The sequence below is a fragment of the Lissotriton vulgaris genome, chromosome 5, assembly GCF_964263255.1.
Source record: "Lissotriton vulgaris chromosome 5, aLisVul1.2, whole genome shotgun sequence".
Classification (NCBI taxonomy): domain Eukaryota; kingdom Metazoa; phylum Chordata; class Amphibia; order Caudata; family Salamandridae; genus Lissotriton; species Lissotriton vulgaris.
The window spans coordinates 1,026,020,439-1,026,044,446 of NC_141693.1; the positions used below are offsets into that span (position 1 = coordinate 1,026,020,439).

The 24,008-nt window shown below is 43.0% G+C and overlaps 1 protein-coding gene across 2 annotated transcripts in view; it reads left to right on the plus strand.

Annotated features, from left to right (window-relative positions):
- OGA (O-GlcNAcase) overlaps positions 1–24,008 on the plus strand; it is a 548,350-nt gene that overhangs the window by 59,380 nt on the left and 464,962 nt on the right. For both annotated transcript variants that reach the window (XM_086922657.1, XM_086922658.1), the window contains exon 2: positions 13,549–13,600. In XM_086922657.1, coding sequence (XP_086778783.1) covers positions 13,549–13,600 — 52 coding nt within the window. The remainder of the gene's footprint in view (positions 1–13,548; positions 13,601–24,008) is intronic.

The window sequence follows — 24,008 nt, forward strand, 5'->3', positions numbered from 1 at the left end:
TCTACTGAAGGCTTAAAGGGTATGTATTTAAATAGACAGTAGTCTGTTTGCCTTTGTATACATGAACAAGCATTGGCATAGCCAATAGGTCTCGTCTTTGGGACCTTATGTGTTTAGCCAGAGATAGAGAGTGAGTGCGAGAGAGAGAGATAATGAGCGAGAGTGTGTGAGTGCTTGTGTGTGCGTGTGTGTGAGGGAGAGAGAGATTGAAGAAGCGAGAGAGAGGAGGGGTGGAAGAGGGGAACAGATAGTGCGTGATACGAAGAGAATGACCACAGGAGGGATGAAAAGAAATAGAGATGAGTATCTGGATGATGGCTAGGCAGAGAAAGCGAGATGGCAGAAGACTAGATACAGAGATAAAAAAGGAGCACAAAACAGACAAGGGGAAATGGTGATAGAATGAGTGTAAAGAGATAAACAGGCGCAGAGAAAGAAGAAGAAAAAGTGTGACAGAGGAAGTGCTAAAGGGAGATAAATTAATATATATGAAAGGGGAAATTAGTAGAAAAGACATGAAAACGAGCACCCATAATTCGGCTAGAAGCCTGGTGGCCCTTCAGACGCAACACAACCTTCCCATGGGAGCGTCACAATCCCACTGTGCTCCGCAAGTAAATGGATATAGTGTGAGGGAAGCATGATGTGCATTAAATAGGGCATTTGTCCTGAGATGACTCAGTGGCAATTGCATTTTGAGAAGTGTATACTGATTTATAGTTCCAAACCCAATAATGGATTTAAAGTGTAATATCTCGAGAACTGTATGTTGTAGAAACCAACCAGAGACATCATGTGTTGTGTGCACTCAGACTCGAGCTCTCAGAGAGCTAGGGGGGTGCCTTTTACTTTCTTTCCAAGGCAGGGTTGGGGCAGTGCGACTGTCATGCAGGCTCCAGGTGCTCTGCCCCCTTTTGAACTGGCGCTGCCACCAAGCTGGGTCTGGTGGCTTAGTGGACTATTGCATCCACTGTAGGGGCCTGTGTTCGACCTCATGGTCACAGGTTCAAATCCCGGCAAGTCCACTTGGCCTTTCATCCACCTGAGGTCGATAAAATGAGTACCATTGAGTTTGGTAACAATAAACATCTGTTATTCAGCGCCTTGAGACCCTAGCTTGGGTGATAGGTGCGCTTTACAAATACACATGTTATGTTATATTATGCAGCTGACAGAAAGGCAATGTGCTTGGTGGGGGCCTGGGAGAGCGGGGGCTTGGAGGGTGCATAACATTGATGGGATGAAGGGGAAGAGCATGGACAGATAATTCACGTGTGTGATTATTAGGTATTGAGAGACAGGGTCAGGCATACTTTAACTGACAAAGAAGGGAGGGGTGGGAGGAAAGAGGCATGTGTGAACTGTTTAACTCTGCACAAGACCTAAGGGACTTTACAAAGGTTGACTAGACATCTTTCTGTTGTTTATTGCTGTATTTTGTTTATAAACTGTTACTGATGAGGTGAAAATGTTGCCCAGTGTCACTGTGGGTAAAACATTTCAGAATAATGATGCAGTAGTATCCCAAAATATGCGTATCACATAGCATTATTTACATTTTCTTACCACACAATTTTGTCGACCCTGCTGCATAATTTGGTCCTCCCTTGCCTCATAATTTTAGTAGCCCTTCCTATAGGGCAGTCTGTTAGTGCCCACAGGGGTGGCCAGTCAGGTCAGTGTGTGTGCTTTGTTTTGCTGCTTGCTGGCCTGTTTTACAGTCTGTGGACAGTTTTTACTCTTAATTTCTGCGCTATTACCACAAATATTGTCTGCAGGACGCAGAAGTGCATGTAGTCTATCATAGCTTGCAAAATACCTCTAAAGTTCGGCCTTTACAAGTTTAAAACTGTGGCATAATTCGGTCCTCACTTGCCTCATAATTCCAGTAACCCTGCTTTTTTAGAGATTTTTGGTTTGAAATGTGTAGTAAGCCTGTGACTCCAACCTTGAGTCATCCAAAAACCTTTAATATGCTAAACACCGTTTAATAATATTTCCCCACCATAAAAATGATTTACCATGGGAACTGGAGGCGTTTGTGGTTGTCGGTGATGAGAAGTACCAAATTCTAGAATTTTTTTTCAGGAGGGGGTCCTTACGCCTGGGAATTTTGACAGGGGGGTCTCGGGGTCCAAAAGTTTGAAGACCTCTGGTCTAATGTCACAAGAACATTTAACACTGCTAAGACAGGAGGTAATATCCCTCCTGCAGAAAAATGCAATAGAAATAGTTCCAGCGCATCAGAAAAACAAAGGAGTATACTCCCTATTTTTCCTAATACCAAGATGGACAGATGTCTTGAGACCCATCCTAGACCTCAGACCTTTAAACATTTATATACAGTCAGATCATTTTAATTTGGTCACTCTCCAACAAGTCCTTCCACTTCTGGTACTAAACGACTACCTTGTCACTCTAGATCTCAAGGACGCCTACTTCCATATTCCCATCCACACAGCGCACAGAAAATATCTCAGATTTGTGCTAGACGGGCAGCACTACCAGTTCAAAATGCTCCCATTCGGAGTCACAACAGCGCCAAGGGTTTTTACCAAATGCCTAGTAGTAGTAGCGGCACATGTAAGAAGGCCACATATTCATGTCTTCCCATAGCTAGACGACTGTCTCATAAAAGCCAGCTCATATTGCCAGTGTGTACAACACACTCACGCTATTATTCAACTGCTATACGACTTGGGATTCATAGTAAATCGCACCAAATCGCATCTGCAACCCTCCCACATACAACAGTATCTCGGCGCTACAATAAACACCCAACTAACACTAGCTTATCCCTCTCCAGCCAGGATAAAAAGTATACAAAGTCTCCTAACAAAATAAACTGCAACACTCGCTACCAGCCCGAGTGTTCATGCAGCTCATAGGAATGATGGCATCTTGCATATTTGTAGTACCTCACGCAAGACTGCAAATGTGTCCACTTCAAGAGTGCCTAGCACACCAATGGCACCAGGCTCATGGTCCACTAACAGACCTAGTGTTGGTAGACGGTCTGACTCCTCGTTCTCTGCAATGGTGGAATACCAAAACCTTTCCAAAGGGCGACCGTTTCTACAGCCAGTTCCTCAAATAGTCATGACAGCGGACGCACCGCTCTCCGACTGCGGAGCTCACCTACTGCATCACACCATGCGAAGCAGGTGGACACCGCAACAGAAGTTACTCCACATCAATCATCTGGAGTTGCTAGTTGTGTTTCTAGCCCTAAAAGCATTTCAAATTCAAGTGTCTGGCAAAGCTGTTTTAGTCCGAACAGACAACATGACAGCTATGTACTACATAAACAAACAAGGGGGAACACACTCTCTGCAGCTCTCAGCTAGCACAGCAGATATGGAGAAGGGCTATACCACTAAAGATCTTCCTCTTAGCCCAACACGTCCCAGGAGTACAAAACACTATGGCTGATCTGCTAAGCCGACAAACACAGCAGATCCACGAGTGGGAACTTCATCCGCAAGTTCTTCATCCGTTCTTTCAAATGTGGGGACAACCTCAGATAGACCTCTTTGCCACCCACGAAAACGCAAAATGCCCAAACTTTGCCGCCAGATACCCACACCCATTGTTCAAAGGCAATGCGATATGGATGAACTGGTCAAAACTATTTGCGTATGCTTTTCCTCCTCTCCCACTACTACCGTTAGTGGTACGCAAACTAAAACAACATTCCCCGACGCTCATTCTAGTCGCTCCAACTTGGGCCAGACAACCGCGGTACACCACGCTGTTGCAGATGTCTGTAGGACCACTCCAAAAACTAAACCGATCTCCACGCCTAATGACACAGAACCATGGAGAGATTAGACACCCGGACCCAGCTCAGATCAAACTCTATGACCTCAGGAGCCAGATGTGTTGGTTACCTCAACCTTCCTCTAGAATGTATGAACGTTCTCAAAGAAACTAGACGTCTCACTACTAGAGCATGTTCTGCTGCTAAGTGGAAACGGTTTGTCATATACTGCCAAAACAACCAAATAAATCCTTTAGACGTGTCTAATCAACACATAATAGGATATCTATTACACCTTCAAAAGTGTAATTTAGCCTATACATCTATCAGACTACACCTCACTGCCATTGCAGCATACTTACAAAATAGACAACATCTATCTCTTTTTAGAGTACCAGCTATAAAAGCTTTCATGGAAGGACTCAAAAGAATAATTCCTCCCAGAACGGCACCTGCACCAGTGTGAAACTTAAACATTGTTCTCACAAGATTAATGGGACATCCCTTTGAAATATTACATAAATGTGAATTACAATTCCTAACTTGGAAAGTAGCTTTTCTAGTAGCAATTACTTCTCTCAGAAGGGTTAGTGAACTACAAGCATTTACCATTCAAGAACCTTTTCTGCAAATGCATCATTTTTTTTGGGAAAATCTTTTTATTAGCAGTATAAGTAAGAACATATACATTAATTTCATTACAATTATAGTTTCTATATTCTGTGTTCTCTCCATTTCGATGCGTTAATCAAACATTTTCATTTTTTGTGACCCCAACTATTTCAAATATACGCCTCCCATCATTGCCCCCCCGGCACTCAAGATTAGCCTCATTCGTCATTTATGGTACAGTTTAGCATAGCTTTATTCTCTATTATTATCCTAGCACAAACCTGTAGAGGACTATATACAGTGTAATACATATGTGATCTCCATTTTGGCACCTAGAACTGCTCTCTCTCAACGGAGCACGGGATGGCATCAATTATAGGGGGAGCTCCACATACTACCAGCATGTCGCTCTACACCCTATCCATCGGCAGGTGATAAATTAGAGGCAGTGTCACCACCTGCCTCGAAGGCCCCCAGTGTAGCATTCCAATCCAAAGCGCTGCAATGTCGTACCCTCTGCTTTCCCCCCAACGCACTACCTCTGCTCTCCACACCTCTGGATCTGGCGGTCTAGCCGACTTCCATTTCATTGTTATGGTACGTTTGGCAAGCAGTAGGGCTAGCTCAGTAAAACGCGTAGCTACGCTTTTTTCCGCTCTACAGGTCCCAGTCCCAGTATGGTATACTCTAAAGTGGCGTAAGGCTTGGAAGGAGCCAGTTTAAGTAGAGCCTCATGGACCGTCTTCCAATAGTACCCCAGTTTCGGGCAATTCCATAACATATGTATCAGTTGCGCATCGTCGGCGCCGCATCGGGGGCATGTGTCAGTTGTGTTAGGGAACATTGCATGTAAGCGGTGGGGTGTTAGGCACGCCCTGTGCAGAATCATAAGTTAAATGAATTTAAATTTCGGGTTCCTCAACACTTTCTTCGGGAATTTGAGGATTCGTTCCCACTCCTTGTCTCTAACTGTCCTCCCTATATCACCTTCCCATTTGTCTCGCAAAGGCCGTAGCGAGGTTGCCCTCCCCATTCTTATACCATTCGTTATCCATTTCATTAGGTGACTGCCCAACCCCATGAGGTATTGCATTGTGAGCAGCGGGTTTGTGGGTGCTTCTTCTCCGTTTGGTGTCCATGTCTGTGTTGTATAACGACGCACCCCGGCGTGTGAGAGAAATATTCCTCCCGGGGTATGATGTGTTCCGCGAAAGTCCTCAAAAGCCATAATCCGGCCATCCGCAAATAGATCCCCCACCTGAGTCACCCCCGCATCGTGCCATGTACTGAGTATCTGATTGGAAAGCGGTCCCGTCCCCACCGGTATTCCTAATAGTGGGATCGTGGGGGCATAAGAGGACGCAGGGGTCGTGTATTTCACCGCTCTCCTCTAGCAGCTAATCGCGGGTGGAAGTAGGGGAGGCGTCGACTTGGGTATCTCCGCCCTTGGTAGTAACAGGGTGTGAACGTTCCCCCTCGTCCAGTCCACCTCTGACATGCCGATCTCATGCAAGTTGCGTCCCGCTAGCCAGTAGGCAAGCCACTGCAGTTGACAAGCATAGCTGTATGCCTGCAAGTCCGGTACCCCCATACTGCCCGCCGCAGTGGGAAGTTGCAATTTAGTCAAGCTACTTCTGCAAATGCATCATAACAAAGTTGTTCTTCGTACTAATCCAAAATTCCTTCCTAAAGTCATTTCACCATTCCATCTAAATCAATCAGTTGAGCTGCCTGTATTTTTCTCGCAGCCTCAAACAGTCGCAGAAAGAGCTCTACACACCTTAGATGTCAAAAGAGCATTACTGTACTATATCGAAAGGACACAAACTTTTCGTAAAACAAAACAACTTTTTGTGTTCTTTTCACCGCCACACAAAGGCAACCCCATATCAAAATCCGGGATCGCCAGGTGGATTTTTTAAATGTATACAAATATGTTACCACAAAGCCAAACGTACATTAACAATTTCTCCAAAAGCCCATTCTACAAGGAAAATAGGGGCTTCAATGGCATTATTAGGGAACATTCCCCTAGATGGTATATGCAAAGCAGCTACATGGCTCACACCGCACACATTCACAAAGCATTACTGTGTAGATGTGCAAAGTAAACAACAAGCTACTGTGGGCCAGGATGTACTAAAAACACGGTTTCAAACAACTGCAACAGATACTGGTGTGGATACTGCTATACAATCTATGCATAGTGTGTAATCTGCAGCTCATATGCCTCGAGCGGAAAATGCTACTTACCAGTATGTATCTGTTCTTGGTATGTAGAGCTGCAGAGTTACACACGCCCACCCGCCTCCCCGGCTACCCTTGTATGTTCCAGTATTATCTTAATCAGATACAAATCACATGTACATCACTACCTCTTGTACAGCTCCATCACTTCCCTAATGGCGAACTGGGGATGGAGCTGATGCCCATGCGCAGTATCATCCAAAGGAGGAGTCACCTATCCTGTGACTTCCCAAGACTTTTCTACAACAAAACAAACTGCAAACATCCGGGCCCAACACTAGTTGGCCATCTATGCATAGTGTGTAACTCTGCAGCTCTACATTCCAAGAACAGATGCATACTGGTAAGTAGCATTTTCCTTCCATTGTTTGTTCACTAATAATCTAATACACATTAGATGCAGTTCTAGCTCTAGGCACTCTATTTCTTGATAATTTAGAGTTTTTTTTTTTTATTTTACATTTTGGAAAGATACCACCAATGGAATGAGAAATTTAATTTATTTATCAGAGATTTGTGTTACGGCATATTCAATGAATGACATGAAATGTTAATAATGTAGATGGGTCCTTATGACTGCCTAGATGGTCTAGCCGTCTTGGCCCTGAAACAGTTGTACACTGTTTATATTGGAGGGTGAGGATACATTACATCTGTCACAAGACCACTCGAACAGATGTATTGTATATATCGTTTCCCAATTTAGAGTTGCCATACTTCATCTGCAGTTCATGTCTTCATTTCTTACCAATCAACCAATCAAGAGTTTTTTGAAATGTGTATAGATCATGATCTCTTTATGAGTTTGTGAATTAATATGTGGAGATATACGTAGAATAGTTGCACCACTATTAGTCTCTACTTGCTCTGAATAACATTTTTTTGTGATCGAGCTAGTTTTAAGTAGATCATTCTATAGCAGGAAATGATTTCTTAACTACACCCCCTGTGTGGTTGGTGTTTATGTGTGTGTGTGTGTGTGTGTGTGTTCGTGTGTGTTCTCTCTTCCCCAATCATTTAGAAGGCAAACATTTTGAAGTCTTTCATACATGTATTCACTCACTTAGTCATGGCTTGGACTGTACATTTGTTATGTTCCACAGGTCATGGTTTGGCATCCCCTTCATTCCTTTTTAAATCAATTAAGTAAGCTCTGTTAGTAGGGTAACTAAACTGTTGTTTCTCCAAGCCCATTTGGAGGCGAGGGCACCAAGGGATTTTTGGGACGGAGGGGATTCAGCTGGCTTCCCAAAACTTTTAACTGCTTGCCCATCTACCACAGAGCTTTCAGTTACAATGATGGTCACCTCTTCCTGTTTCGAGATGGGCAGGCATACCCTTTTTTGCTCTACCCATGACAGCCATGCAAAACCAGGAGGTGCCAGGAAGGAAAATCAATGGCCCCAAGCATAGGAAGAAAGCTTTCTGTGCTTCAGAGCCATTGTTACTTTGTTTAGCATGAGCAAACACCTGCTTTGGGTGATTGCTCATGAAGAAAAAAAGGCTACGAAATTATTTGGGCAAAGCGAAAAAAATTGCATTAGGCCAGGGGTTATAGGCGTGTCAAAGAGAAAGAAACACACATACACTGACTCTGTTGTTCAATAATTGTATTGAGAATTAATTTGGTAAATGAATACTCAAAATTCACACACATAAGAAAGTATTTACAATTGTGTAAAGTGTCTCAAGTGAAAATATGAACCTTAGCAATATGTGACTTTGTGAGACAATATGTACAAGGTTTCAAAAAACTTTTGTTTCCAAAAGCGACTAAAACTCCATATTTTTCAAATACATAGCCCCTATACAATGATAGAGTGCAATTTCAATGGTTCGCTTTTTTTCAAGTGTCTACGGCGTTTCGACCCTAATATGGGTGTAGGGTCTCTTCAGGACCTACAGTGTTAGGGACATCTAAGGAAAGCAAAAGAATATGTGTTTAGAATCTAAATTGGCCCATGTGCCGGCACAATTGCTGTATTAAAAATTGTACTTCAGGTTACTTGGATTTGGAATTGCTGAGGTATTTGTGGGGTGTGTGAAAACCCGTGTGAAAGTGAAAAGAAAGTACTCACTAGGAAACCCAGCCGGGTTCTGTGCAAGATGATAAATAAAATGCATATTTAGACAAGGTGGGGGGGTTATTAAAAAGGCCGTTTTATAGAGGAAACACGCTTGTAGGATGTTAAAAACCTTTTGTCACCTACCCCTAATGAGGGCGTGGGTCTAGCAATTCTATTTAAGTAAGCTCAATGGCTGCTCTGTGCTTCACGACTTCAATTCCTATGGGAGAGTGAAAAATGTACGAGGGCGCTCAGTGTTGTATTAGGCATGATTTGCATTATAAGGATAGCTCGTTGGCTTAACATCAAATCTTACCAGCAGTGGCTGATATCTTGGATTTGCGGGTGCTCCCTGGTAGTGTATCTCAGCAATTTGAGTCGATTTCTGTGAATTTAAATCCGTATCAGTAATTAAGATCGGTTCCGAGAGAGCGTGTAAAGGTAGAATATCTCAAGTGGTATTAAAATGCCCTCCATCGACCTTTACAATTAAGATGGGGTCCTTCATACCTTCAATTTGGATCAAGATGATAGGACCGCTTCCGTCAGTCCTCCATGATGCAATGACCCCGACCGAGATTACTCGGTCTGTATTTAAGCCGTCTCTCAGTTCCAGTTAAAACTGGAGGCACCGGCAGCATGCACGGTGACAGCCGCGTTGTACTGATGACAGGGGGCGTGTTACGTAATACGCTGTCTTCGAGGTGTTGGGGAAAACAACTGCTATTAGCCAGGTTATTTAGTGAACTAATTATGCATGTGTGAAAAGATAAATAATACATCTTAATGAAAAAAGGGGAGAAAAAAAGTAAGGAAGAAAGACTTCCATAACATTTTGAAGATGCCTACTTTCAATTCGGGTTGCTAGTGTTGTATTCGCGGAATCTACCAGTGTGCAGGCATCTCAACCATCTTATCCTCAAAGACTGCCTAGCTCTGGCGAAAGCAGAGGAAATCCCATGGCTGGCATACGTTAGAGCGGCGTGTGTCAGACTGGGTCGACCTGAATTATATACAGCCCCAGAGGGAATTAAGAAAGAGGACGTGGTTTGGATCAAACACAACTTTAGAACACTGCTGGAGGCAGAGAGGGAGGAAGAGGAGCTTAAAAAAAGGGGTGCAAGAAGTATTTATCTTTTACAGACGTCCACTTTAATAGAACCTTATTTAAAGATTGTTACGAATCCTTTCCACCGTTTTTTGTTGATTAGATTTAGGTTTAATTTAATACACCTTACTTTGGTTTTTTTTCCCCACTGGGCTAAACCCGAAGATTCTGCACCTTGCTCCTGTGATAATTTTTCCACACAAGATACACTTAATTTAATTCTGTTCTGTGAAAAGTTTTCTGTGGCTCGCAAAAAATTTCTACTCTCAATACTACGAGAAACAGGCTTCTTGCAAGTAAGACCAGCCCTCCTATACTTGCAACTTTTGAGTAGTGTGCATACCATTTTCAGTGTAGCAAGTTTCCTGGTGGCTGCAGTGAGGATTAATAGAAAAAGCATGAACACCTGTTTACTTTAAAGCACAGTAGGAGGAGTAGGGGGAATTCAGTGATAAATTATGAAAACAACAGTTGCACTTCCGTTTAAATTGCATTTGTTTTTAATGTGGTGTTACAAAGTTTGACATTTGCACAAATCATGAATTGTAAATATTGTGTATATATATATGAACTTCTGCAAAATCTTGCACAATTTTTATTTGTACATAGTATTGTTTTAAATTGCAGCTCCCTTAGTGGTGCTATAAAGCTCATTATATGCACAAATCATGAATTGTAAATATTGTCTATATGTAGGAACAGCTGTTAAAACTTTGCACACCTATCTATTTGTATACTACATCCTGGATTTTTATTGCAACTTGTATGTATGTTTGCTGCTGCTTTTTTATGATTTTAATTAACCGAAATAAAGACTTTTGACTGACTGACATATCAAGGTCACCTGATGCACAAATAAAAAAACCACAACCAATTGCTAATAGTGATGCACATGTTAGTCTCAATTAAGGAAAAAAAAAACAACCTTCATCCCCTCTTCCTTCCACCCTACACCCCTTCATGTAGCCTATGCTCGTCCCCAACTAGCAGTGTGCCTGTCGCCCCAACTATTATCTACAACTAACTAAAAGTAGAAAATAGAAGGAGGACCCAAACAAACCCGCCAACACCCCCCCTTCCCCCGCACCACCACTGCTACGCTGTTCAGGTACGACTAAAATGGTTTCTTACTAATGCGGCAAATCAGGGGCACAGCCTCCCCACCCCGTCAATAACATGCTATTGTAATGCCCAACAAACACCATGATGTACTGGTCTATTGTTCGTCGGCTTCGCTCCGGTCTCTACTCTCCGCCACCGTCACGTGTTTGCTGTCCATCCAGTCTGCCGCCACCTCGGGGTTGTCGAAGAACCAGGCCTTGCCGTTGAGCTCCACCTGGAGCCGGGTCGGAAACATCATAGCATATTTTAGTCCTTTGTCCCTCAATTTCTTCTTCACCGATAAGAAGCCCTGACGTTGCTTTTGCACCTGCTGGGTAAAATCCGGGAAGAATGAGAGAGTAGCATTCTCGAATTTCAAAGGGGGCCCGGCTCGAGCCGCCTGCAAAATCACGTCTCGGTCACGAAAGTTCAGGACCCTGGCTATCATAGGTCTGGGAGGCGCCCCCGGGCGAGGCCTGCCACCGGGGACACTGTGCGCATATTTGACCGTAAAAAATTACTAAAGCCTTTAGGTTTGAGATGATTGAGGACAATATTTTCAACAAAGAGGTCCGGCGTTTGCCCCTCAGATTTCACGGGCACCCCAAGAATGCGGACGTTGTTGTGCCTGGCCCTGCCCTCATAGTCATCCAGCTTTTGATCTACGAGGACGCTTGAGGCCTTGAGATCACGTACTTCTTATTGTTGCAAGTTCACATCATCAATCAAGCTGGCAGTCTTGAGCTCTAGAGTTTTCACCTCTTCGTTGGCCTTTGTGAGATCCGCTTGCATCAACCCCATCTCGATCGTGACCGTGTCCAACTTATTGTCCAAGGTTTCCATTTTCTGGCCCAAAGTTGCTTGGTCCCCATTAATAGCCACCATTCGATCTGTCAGCGTTGGCTCCGTGAGGATGTGGCTCTGCTGTGATGCAAGTATAAGTTGGAGCCCGTGATTGATTGAAATGGAGGGGGGAGGGAGAGTGGCGGGGTGGAGGAGCAGCGTAAATATATACAAGAATGAAAGCAGAACCAGCGCGGCAGCATGAAAGAGAGCCTTGCTGATAAAAATGCCTCATACAGCAGCACAACCCCCCTCTGACTGAGGGGGAGTGAAAGCAGAGACGGTGGGGTGGAGGAGCGTAGGAATCGCACAACAAAAACTAGCCAGCTGCTCAAAAGTCTCCAATTACAAAGGAATGCTACAGCGTGAAAAACACATGGCACACTGCCCTTCAATTAAAGGAAGTGCGAGCAGAGCGAACTAACTGTAGTTGGGCACCGCTGTATCGGGACTACAAGGAAGTTAGCAAATGACCAACAGCCAAGAGAAAGGGAGATAACAACAACACACAAGTAAGCCAATAGGAAGCGGAAAAACAGATTACATGAAGTTTAAGCCAACATACAGATTACTTTGGGTCTCGCTGAGACAGCACACGCGCTGCCAAGGCGAGACCTCAAAATAGCAGAATAAATGAGCAGCATGAGCTACTTACTGCTCCGCTAAGGATCACCATATAATGCCCTACAAGGGCTTATTGTTTATATTTTTTTAAGCTTGGTTTTGTCCCTAGACTAGAGAGGGTACACTGAGTCCTTTATTTATGTTTTTGGGGACCGCAGGGAGTGCATCAGCCTCCCAGCAACATCAAATCTATGACCACAGTAAGGGCTTACCCATTATTTTTTATAGCACTGCTAGCTGGAACTCATTGCTCATCCGCTGGAGGGCAAGGCCTCCTTGTGGGTCGTTTTATTTATGATTACAAGGCCCTCTTGTGCTTGTTTTTATGATTGCATTTTGTGGGCTGAGAAATGTTAAAAGAAAAACTCTGACATGTTGATTTGATTAAAACTTTTTTGAACATCTTATTTCTTAACACTTTTATTTAACATTGCATTTTGTGAATTATACAGTTGATTACAATTAGTGGTGATTTTTTCAGAAAGATGATAGATCTTCAACAGAGATATATCTATATCAAGATGTGTGTATGTAATTTATACTTTTTTTAATATTTTGGTGTTTTACTCTTTGACAAAATCAGTAAGTCTGTGTGTTTGCGGCTGGGCCCTGCGAGAACAAATGTACACTGCGCATGACTGAAAGCCATGTGCTGCGGACATAAGGGCACCTTCGGTGGGCTTGACGCAGGGTCTAGCCACATGCCAGGCCCTTCTTCCAAATGCAAGCAATGGACATCCTTGTTTAAAAAACCTTTAAATGCATTGAAAAAAAGAAAAGGTAAAGGGACTACGTAGTTAGGAATTGTATAATATGTTAAGATAGATTTTAAAGAAAAAACGTAGAAATTCTCTGGGAAAAAAATACAAATGTTAAAGAGCTGTTGTAGTTAGGTAAAAATGTCAGTAAAAACATACAGTTTTAAATGAACAAAGCCTCTGAAATTCACCAGTTTATCTGAATTAACTTGTTCTCTGAAGTATCTATAACTCATGACTATGCCATGCACTGATAATGATGGTAACTTCTGAAATGATATGATTGATGACAAGGTTGTAGGGGGTGTGTGGCACCAGCTTTTCAAAACTACATCTGCTGGTTTTGCTGAAGGTTATTTTATTCAATAATATGGTCGTTTTTTTTTGCACAGGTCCGTAGTTTGATAGTAACAGCATTTATTTTTTCAGGATTCTATGGAAGACCTTGGATTATGGAGCAGAGGAAGGAGCTTTTCAGAAGGTTTGTGTTTTCTTTTGCTCTTCGATGAGAAGAGAGACTTAATGTTAATTTACTCTGAGAAAAAAGTCTTGTTCACCACCTGGACATCACCAGCCAATGTGATATGCGTTTCTATGTTTTAGAAAAACCGTAGCAGAGCAAAGTCATTAAATTGTGAAATCTAAATAAAACACCTGCAACAAACCATAACTTATTTGTGAGCAAGGACATCACTGTTACAGCAGGAGAGCTGAAAACTGTTTCTAGTATCCCCTGGAATATATCCCAACAAACCATAACTTATTTGTGAGCAAGGACATCACTGTTACAGCAGGAGAGCTGAAAACTGTTTCTAGTATCCCCTGGAATATATCCCTTAATGTCTGTTGTGCTATGTATCGAATTGCTGTAGTCTGATTCGATTAATGGGCACTCTGTGCAGTTTCTACCCCATTTTCCTGAAATAATTCTTCACTAGCCTTGTGAGGTAGTCCTAATTTCTCCACATATGCCACGCGTCTGGTTTGGATCTGGTCAGTTATGGCAAATATTCCTCCTTTTCATTACAGTGCAAAATGTCCATTAATCATCAAATTAGGTTTAGTGGAGCTGCTCTCGTCCACATTACGGTCACACTCCTCTTTTATTACAGTCACACACTGTATCTTTGCATGGAGACCTGCCATTTTAAGTCCAGCCTAGGCAGCGTGCTTGCGATGTCGTCATAATCAAAATTCCTTTGTTTCGTAATCAGTCACTTGCATAAAAAGTACATAATTATAAACCATTTTATCATACACAGATCATGTCATAAAAGTTACTTTCCATCTTAAAAATGGTAAAACCAAGTCTAATTAGAAAATCTGATTCCATATTAAAGATTGTAAAATGTTATCCACTTTGGCTTTTCTCTAATAGACCAGGAGTCAACTGAGTTCTCCTCCGCCTTAAGGCTGACCACAAAAATGACACTGCAATTGCACACAAACTGGTCTTTAAGCATTTGTATAAAGTAAAGTGCTACCCAACATTGTCTATTTCCGTACAAGAGGTAAAATATATTTTTTCCTAGACTCCATAAAATTTACAAAAGAAAACCAGATGCAAATCTGATTGTGGGGATGAACCGACACATGGGCTTATAGATAAGTCTTGTAATGAGTGCCTATTGCCCAGGTGCCAGAACATCAAGGGTATATAATTTAAGCAGAATCTTAATAATATAAAACGGTGTTGTAAGTTGGAAACCTGTACCAAGTAGGAATGATTATCCTGAGGGTTGATTGGTTAAGGTTCCCTGAGGGTTTCAGATGATGGGCGTCCCTTCTGTGCCGAATGGCTTTGAGGCAGAAGTTATTCTTCAGTTTGGCTTTGGAAAGCAGCCTCCAGCTAGTTGGATTTTTATAAAGTTTACAAAGACCCAGTGCCCCTAAGGTGATTTTTACGTAATGCAACCATTTAATTTGATCAACATGATCCAATTTTAGGTAATCACTCTGGATGTTTTGTATTAATTTTAGTCTCTCGCCTCCAAATAGAGTGGCACAATGTAAGTGGTGCTAAACGTATGATGTCACAAATAAATGAGTACCCCAATACACTGTGGCAGCTATAATTTGAGCATGACCGCGGGAGGGAGAGTAATATTTTATATAAACCATCCTCGATACACTGTATGGTATGAACATCTGTCATTGCCCAGATACCTGCTCCATATGTGGCCACTGATACTGCTTTGGCCTTCAAAACCTTCAGGATTTCTGGGATTGGTTTAGACCTCAATTGTTTTAGTAAAGCTGAAGCTGGCCATTATAATCTATTCAAAAGATAAACCTCTATTTGCTACCATGCTGTATGGTGTTAACTTTTCATCAAAACAGATCCCCAGATAAGGGACGGTATGGACAACCGCCAATCTGCGTGCTTCTATATGAAATGATAGATGTTTCTTTAGCCTCTGTCCTGCCACTAGTATTAGTGTTTTTTATTTGCCTCATTGACTTTAAGGTCCATTTGTTTCATTAAATTAGTATAGGCATTGATCAGGGTCTGCAGTGCCTTTTCCTTTATTGCAAATCAAACCACATCATCTGTGTATAGAAGGATGGGAAGAGGGGGCGGCTTTTATGTGTGGGATGTCCGTTGTAGACACCAACGGTGTGGCCCTCACTCCATTAGTATAGAGCGAGAACAGGAAAGGAGAGAGAACGCAACACTGGCTAACCCCCTCGGGATTTTAAATGGCCTCATGCATACCCCTTCCTACCGTACCGGAAAGTAGCCATGTATATCTGACTGATGAAGACTATTATGGGTTCCTCTATGCCCATTGTTTCCATAACAGTCCATAATTCGGGATGTGACATGCAGTCAAAGACTGCTGAGAGGCTCATGAAGGCCAGATAGATGTTTCCCTTCTTAGCTATTGTGCATTTGGCCATGACCAGGCTTAAATTTAGGCACTGATCAATGGTCCCTCTACCTCTTTTGAAACTGTAATGCACTGGAATTCATAGTTTACGGTCCTCCCCCCAATCCTCTAGCCTGTTTAACAATAGTCAGCCCATTAATTTAACTGTCCAATCTAACAGTGAAAGGTGCCTATAATCACAGTGCAAGCTTTTATCTCTCTCTTTATAGATGGGAATTAATATGCTCTTCTTCCAGGATTCTGGGGGACCCACTTTGGCTATGGTGTTAAAAGTATTTGTCAGGAGGGGATACCATATGTCTTGATGGGCCAGAAATACACCTATCGGCACCCCTTTAGGCCATGGGGCCTTAGCAGGGGCGGACTGCGTTAATCCAAGTTTCCCCTATTCTGTGATAAACCAGTGGTAAAATATTAATCATGGATCCCTGATCCGGCATCTGGGGGACCTCTTTGATTAGTTCAAATATTTCACTAAAATGATGCACCCAGGCTTCCTGTCCAACATGGAGTTCTAGCATTAATGCTTGGTCTTCAGCAAGGAAGGGGGCATTAATCTCTTTCAGAAGGTCTGACTATTATTCGTTTCTGCTGCTGCTGTAAGTGCGTCCCATGCATTCTCTCTTAAGGTTTGGATTCTGATGTTACGTGCTTCTTTATTGCTTGCGCAGGTTCTGACTGCTTTCAAGTCTCTTGGGGTAACCCTAAGTGCGGCATGTAAATTTTTAAGGGAGCGAGTTCATGCAGCTTCAAACCAACTTGGGGAAGATACCTGGTTGTGATGTGTGGAGCGCATCAATTTTGTTTTTATACAGTCCAGTATACCGGCGAAAGCCTTCAGTAGCTGTGTTGGCTCAGTATTATTGTTTAAACAGAGAAACATTTCAGTATTAATCTCAGCCAATATCTGCAGGAAGAATTCCTCTTTATCAATTTTCTCTCACTTAAGAGTATAACCATTCATTCTCGCAATTACCTGTTTTGGCGCCTTAGTTGCATGCTTGTTGGGCCCATCCCATTTAATGGAGCCTGTCAGGAATGCATGGTCACTAAAGTTTGCGAAAGTTATATCTCTGTGTATGAACAGATTACTGAATCCCTTGAGGCCGCTATATAATCTAAGGTGGAACCATTAACATGGTCCCCAAAAGTTTTTACCATTCGCCCTGTATCAGGGTTGCTCTTATTTAATATAGGTAAGTTTTGAATTATTAATAATCTATTAAACGTGTTCCTGTGCTGGTTATGAGAAAAGTGGGGAGGGCAATTCCAGTCTTCAAAGTCCTTGTGGAGTAATATATGGAAAAAAAGGGGGAGCATCTAGAAATCTAAGCACTTTAGGAATAAAAGTGTTGGTGACCAAGGTTTATAAGCCACCACTTGCTCTCCCCGCCCATGTGGGCCGCACCATTGTTTAAAAGTAACGGTATCCATCTAAAAATATGGTTTCTGTGGCCCAAGTTTCCTGTAAACGTACTATGTCATGTTTATCCACAGTACCCCCGCAAATCTGTGTTCCCCAATTTCTGCCTTAATCCTGCCATATTCAATGCCCTGAACTTTACCCTCAAGGTATCGAGGGTTTTAATCCCATTCTTCATTTGAGGCAAGAGTCATTTTGGGTCCGTTCCCTCCCAGCTAAGGGGGTACCACACAGTCAATGACACTATTCCAGGTCTCATAAGGGGGCTAAGCGATTATGTGAATTCTGAAAGTTTAAATAGTAACATTGGGCCCTGTTATAATGATTATTTTTACTTTCAGGGATGGTTAGATGCCTCTGCCCTATCTCCATGTCCCATTGTCTTATAGGTCTATAGAAAAAACTTGGGGAGAGCGGTAATCTGTGATCCAATGTGAGTTGTCATAGGTAGCGTTCTCAATAATTCTCCTTATCCAGTATTGGAGTATCTTTCATAGATTCACATGCTTAGAATCATCCCCGCCGACGAGGTGGGAGTCTCGCGGTACAATAAAACATAAACATTATAGTTATAATAACATTACACAATATGCTACTATGGACAGCAAAGTCACTACATTAGCCTATCTTAGTCCTTTTGCAAAAAGAACCAAACCTGGAACACAGCCAATCAGGCTGCAGCACTCTCTTAGAACCTTCCACAGAGAGGCAAATCCTCAGATTTTCTACCACACCTCGTGTGACAGGGAGTCTCCCTGAGCTCTGCTCAGTTTTTTCCTTAACTTTGGCTTCTTTGTGAGAAATTATGTCCGATTCTTCAAAGAAAAGCTTGTTCTTGCCTTCTTCTTCATGTGGATAGAAGAGATTGCACTTTGAGGGTCCACATAAAGAATGTATTTACTGCCTTTACCCAGCTCACAAGGTCAAGGATTGCAGGATCTGTAGAACCTTTCCTGCCAAGACCTTGAAGGACAGAGAAGGAAGACTTTTGGTTTGGTTGGAGAAGTTGAAGGCTTCAACTGACGTGGTATCTGGAGATGAAGGTAGAGTGAGTCCCCAGGCGTCAACCCCTTTGGCCAAGAAGAGGGATAGATCTGGAGATCCACCTGAGAGACAGAGTAAGCCCCTGAAGAAATCTCAATCTGAGACTGGTCATTGTTCCTCAAAAAAAGATACGTCCTCCTTTTTCTAAGTTTCTCTGAAAACTGCCTCAAAATCCCTTTCTGAGCCTCCGTTGACGTTGAAAACTGCTCCGTCGACAATGAAATCTCCTCAGAAGGTGAGTGATTCGTCAGCGGCGACGAAGAGAACTCAGTCGGCGAGTATTTCTTCGCCGTCGGAGATGCCTATCTCGTCGACGCCTACTTCGACGTCGCTCCCATTGACGAAGATTCATCTTTCGTCGACTAGTACACCATCAACGATGTTACAGATTACGTTGACGACTCCACCGTCGACGATACTATCATCAAGGAGCCCACCCGTCGAAGATGATAGTACTCTCGTCAACATATTCGACGATGGTTTTTCCGTCGACGACCTCAATGATTTCAACTTCGTCGGTATCCTAAATAAAGGCGATTTCAACGGATACTGACTCGCCGTCCATGTATATTTCATCAACCCTGATGCGTAAAAGGCCTACATCTCTACAAATTACGCCAGTTTTGACCTCTAAAATGTCATCTTCAAGGCAATTCTATCAGGATGTGTCACACATCTCACCTTTACCTCCTAGTCACTATCTGGAGGATTCAGATGATGAAGGCCCTTTTGGTCGAGCACATGACCCTTCTCGGCTCCGAATAAAATATCAAGAAGATGAAGACTAGGAGGAATACTATAAACCCTGCGAATCTTTAAGAGGCCCTCCGGGATCTTTTCAACAAGAACCTATGGTTCAAATGCCTGCTGCTTTGATGCAAGATCTCACAGCAATGTTTAGAGACTATAATACACGCTTTCCACTGTTATCTGTTCCGGAACAAAGCCCTGCACCTACAGCTTTGCAGGTTCTGACTCCTGCTGCCCCTGCCTCAGTACCTCGGGTAGCTCTGCCTAATCATTTCCTTCAGGATGATGATGATGGTGATACGGTGGCTGAAGAAGGAGAAATACCAAACTCACCCACGACTGCGGATGAATGGGATGAATATTTAATTCCAACGCCAGCCTCGCCAGTCCCCCAAGCTGTTGACGCCCCTCCTGGAGATATAGGAGGTTTTCATGCTATCATGTAAGGGGCAGCTACTAGATTCCATCTGCCAATACCGGTACAGAAAACTGAGTTTTTTTATGATGTTAAGGATCAGAGCAGAAAATAGGTTCGTTCAATTCCGATTATAGGTCACATTTGGGAAGAATGGGCGAAGATAATGAAAACTTACTTCTCAATTCCGGCGATTCTCCCTAAAATTGACAAGAAATATAAGGCGCCAGATGATGCTCCTGCCTGCCTTTCTGGGGACCCTAGACCTGATTCCGTCATCTCACAGGCGGCCCAACGGAAATCTCGAAATCCATCTTTCCCAATAACTGCTCCACCAGACAAGGATGGTAGGTGCCTTGACAACATTGGTTAATGCTTTACCACCATGGCGGGCGCTACAGTTAGTGCCACAAATTCTTTAGCGATTTTTGGCAGATACGACCAACAATTATGGTCAGACATTTTACCTTATCTTTAGTATCTGCCCGAAGATAAAAAGCAGGAAGCGAGGAAAATACTTCTGGAGGGCGAAAGGGCTGCTTCAGAGATTATCGATCTCTCTCTCCAAGGAAATGGCTTCTTTGGGTTTTCGCCAACTTGCTGGAGCAGCGACCCTTTGACGTCAGGGTTTACTGAAGTCTACTAACTTTCGCCCAGAGGTCCAAACAAAGAATCTGGATATGCCCTTTGATGGAGACCTAATATTTGGCAAGCACATAGATTATGCATTGCAGGAAATCAAAAAATATACGGATAAGCTAGGGCATTGGGTACCTTGCAGTATAGAAAACGCAGTTTCGGGGAGAAGAGGCAGAGGCTCATATTTCTTTCGTGAAGGATATAAAAAATACCTACAACAAGGTGGTCACGGTAGATATGGATACCATCAGCAGCAACAACAGCAGCCCTATAGGAATCCCCCAGCGGCTGCTTACAGACAACAAGGCAGAAGACGCCAACCTCAAGGCAGAGACTCTGCTAGAAAACAGTGACAATCTTGTAACACCTGCACCAGATATGCCACAAGTATACAAAATTCCAAATATATCCAAGCGTATCGAAAATTGGGAGAAAATAACCACAGACAAATGGGTTCTGGATATTATCAAATTTGGTCACACCCTGGAGTTTATCAATTCCCCCCTCCTCATCCACCTCTGAAGAAAAACCCACTGCATCTTGCTGTGCTCAGAAAGAAAAAAAACATGCTTTTGAAGGGAGCGATAGAGAAAGTGCCTCGTTCTCAAGTGGGGAAGGGATTTTAGTCTCGCTTTTTTCTCATAAGAAAAAAGTCTGGCAATAGAGACCAATCTTGGATCTAAGAAAACTGAACAAATACCTTCAGAAAGTCATTCCGCATGGTGACACTACAGGAAATCCTTCAGCTTTTGGATCATGCGGACTTCATGACAACGTTGGATCTCCAGGATGCGTACTTCCACATCCCAATCCGTCCCTAACACCGAAAATTCCTAAGATTTACTGTGGCAGGTTTACATTTCAAATTCAAAGTCCTCCAATTTGGCCTATGCTCAGCTCCAAGAGTCTTTACCAAATTCCTCGCTCTAGTAGCAGCTCATCTCAGGCTACTGGGCATCCAATTATCCCCGTATTTGGATGATTGGCTAATAAAGGCTCCTTCTTTTCATCGGGCTTCTCATGCAACAGCAAAATCCCTTCAGGTTTTTCGTTCTCTAGGACTATCTCTGAATGTCCAAAAGTCAGTCCTCTATCCTTCCCAAATGATCCAATTTCTAGGAGCAATGCTGGATTCCATTCGAGACATAGCATTCTTGTCCAAATAAAGGCAATCTCGCCTTATTTCTCTGGCATCAGACCTCCTAAAAAGAAAGTTCGCTTCTGTGTGGATGATCAAGTCGTTTCTGAGAATACTGTCATCAGTGATTCTGCTAGTGCCTCATACCCGACTGAAAATGAGACCAATTCAAGAGGAGCTGGACAGTCAGTGGCTCCAAATCTCAGGGTCTTTCCATGACATAGTTCAAGTAACTCCAGAGAAACTCTTTCCTGGTGGAGGCTTTCCAAAAATGCCTCAGTCGGACTCACCTTTCAAACTGTAGTACCGGATTTCTTCCTCACAACAGATGCCTCCCTAGAGCTGTGGGGTGCACATCTTCAGGATCTCTGCAGCAATGGCAAAGATGCACATCAATTTCCTGGAGCTTCGAGCCATTTTCCTGGCACTTCAGTCTTTTCTTCCAATACTTCAAGGATCAACGGTTCTGATCAGAACCGACAACACCACTTGCATGCATTATCTAAACAAGCAAGGGGGTACCCGGTCTCACATTCTGTCTCTAAAGGCTCAAAGCCTTTGGGAGTGGCTTCTTTCGCACAACATAACGATCAAGGTGGAACATCTTCCAGGAATCCACAACACCCTGGCCGACACTCTAAGCAGGACGTCGAAATCCTGTCACGAATGGGAGCTGGATCAAACCGTTCTAGAGAATGTATTTCAGAAGTGGGGCAAGCCAAATCTGGATCTCTTTTCCTCCAGGAACAATCAGAAGTGCCCATTCTGTGCAAGTTGGAAACCGGAGAAGGGCTCTTGGGGGAACGCCTTCATGCTGAGATGGACGGGGATTTTTGCTTGCGCGTTCCCTCCCTTTCCGCTGATTCCAAGACTTCTACGCAAGATCAAGACAGAACCATGCTGCATGATTCTAATTGCACCGAAATGACCACGTCCGCACTGGTTCACAGAGCTTCTCCTTCTGTCAGAGCGCAAACCATTCCGTCTTCCAACAATACCAAACCTGTTGACAATGAGCAAAGGCCAGATTCTTCATCCTCGTCCAGCTCAGCTGCAACTTCATGCATGGTTTCTGGTTTCACGGAGTTCAAGGAGATGAATCTACCTCGAGACTGCAGAGACATTCTGTCTAGAGTTAGAGCTCCTTTTACGTTGAGGACTTATGAGTTAAAATGGAAAAGATTTTGTGGCTGGTGCAGAAACAGGAATATTCATCCTCTGAAATGTCCTCTGGATAAGATTCTGCCTTATCTATTGTCATTATCTAAATCTGGTCTCATGTTTGCTTCTGTTAAACTGCATCTAGTGGCCATTTCTAACTACAGACGATCCTCAGGGGCGGCATCCCTTTTTTCCAATCGTCTCATTAAGTAGTTTCTGAAGGGGCTTTTCAGAACTTTTCCTCCCAGTAAGGCTCCTCCTCCGGAATGGAGACTGAATCTAGTACTGCAGCAGCTAATGAAGCATCCATTTGAACCCATTCACAAAGCAGAGTTAAAATATTTCTCATGGAAAACAGCTCTCCTATTGGCACTCACCTCTTCTCGAAGAGTAAGTGAAATGCAGGCATTCATTATAAGACAACCGTATTTGAAATTTACCAATGACTATGTCCTTTTAAGAACTAATCTCACGTTCATACCCAAGGTTCCTTTTTTTCCATTTCAACGAGCTTGTTATATTACAATGTTTCTAACCTAATCCGTCTTCCTCAGCGGAAAAATCCTTGCATACCTTGGATGTCAAAAGATGCTTGAAGTTCTACATTTTGCGTACTGTTTCCTTCAGAAAATCCGACCAGTTATTTATTTCTTATGGTGGTCAAAGGCCAGGAAAGCAGTAACGAAGTCCACTATCTCAAGGTGGATTGCATCCACTATCCAATTCTGCAATTGCAAGGCTGGACATCCGTTATCTAACAAACCTAAGGCTCACTCTACTAGGGCAATATCCACATCTACTGCACTTTTTGCCGGTGTGTCACTGGAAAAGATTTGCTGTGCTGGAACCTGTAAAAGTGTGCACACATTTACACTGCATTATACACTGCATTATTGCCTGGATCTAGCAACAGAGGCTGCGTCAGCAGTTGGCCATGCAGTATTCCAAAACCTTTTTAAATAAGGTAAGCCTCTATATTAAGAGGATATGAGATTTGCGATTGATAGGCTCATTATTGCATATAATTTAGTGCATATGTTTATGAATTGCCCTTTATCAGAGTGGAAATATGGCTGTATTATTGTTTTACATGGTATCTATTATGTTTTCTTATGATGCCCACCATCTACTATACATCCAAGTATTGTTTAATGCTAGCTATTCTGATTCTAAGCATGTGAATATATGAAAGATACCCCAATACTGGATGAGAAAATGAGTCGCTTACCTGTAACTCCAGTTATCCAGTATTGGTATCTTTCAGATTCACATGCGACCCACCCTCCTCCCCGGAGAGGCTTATCTTATAATAATGGTATACTTACTGCCACTTGTGCTGCGAAAATCTGAGGGTTTCCCTCTCTAAGAGGGTGCTGAAGCCTGATTGGCTGTGTTCCAAGTTTGGTTCTTTTTGCAAAAGGACTAAGA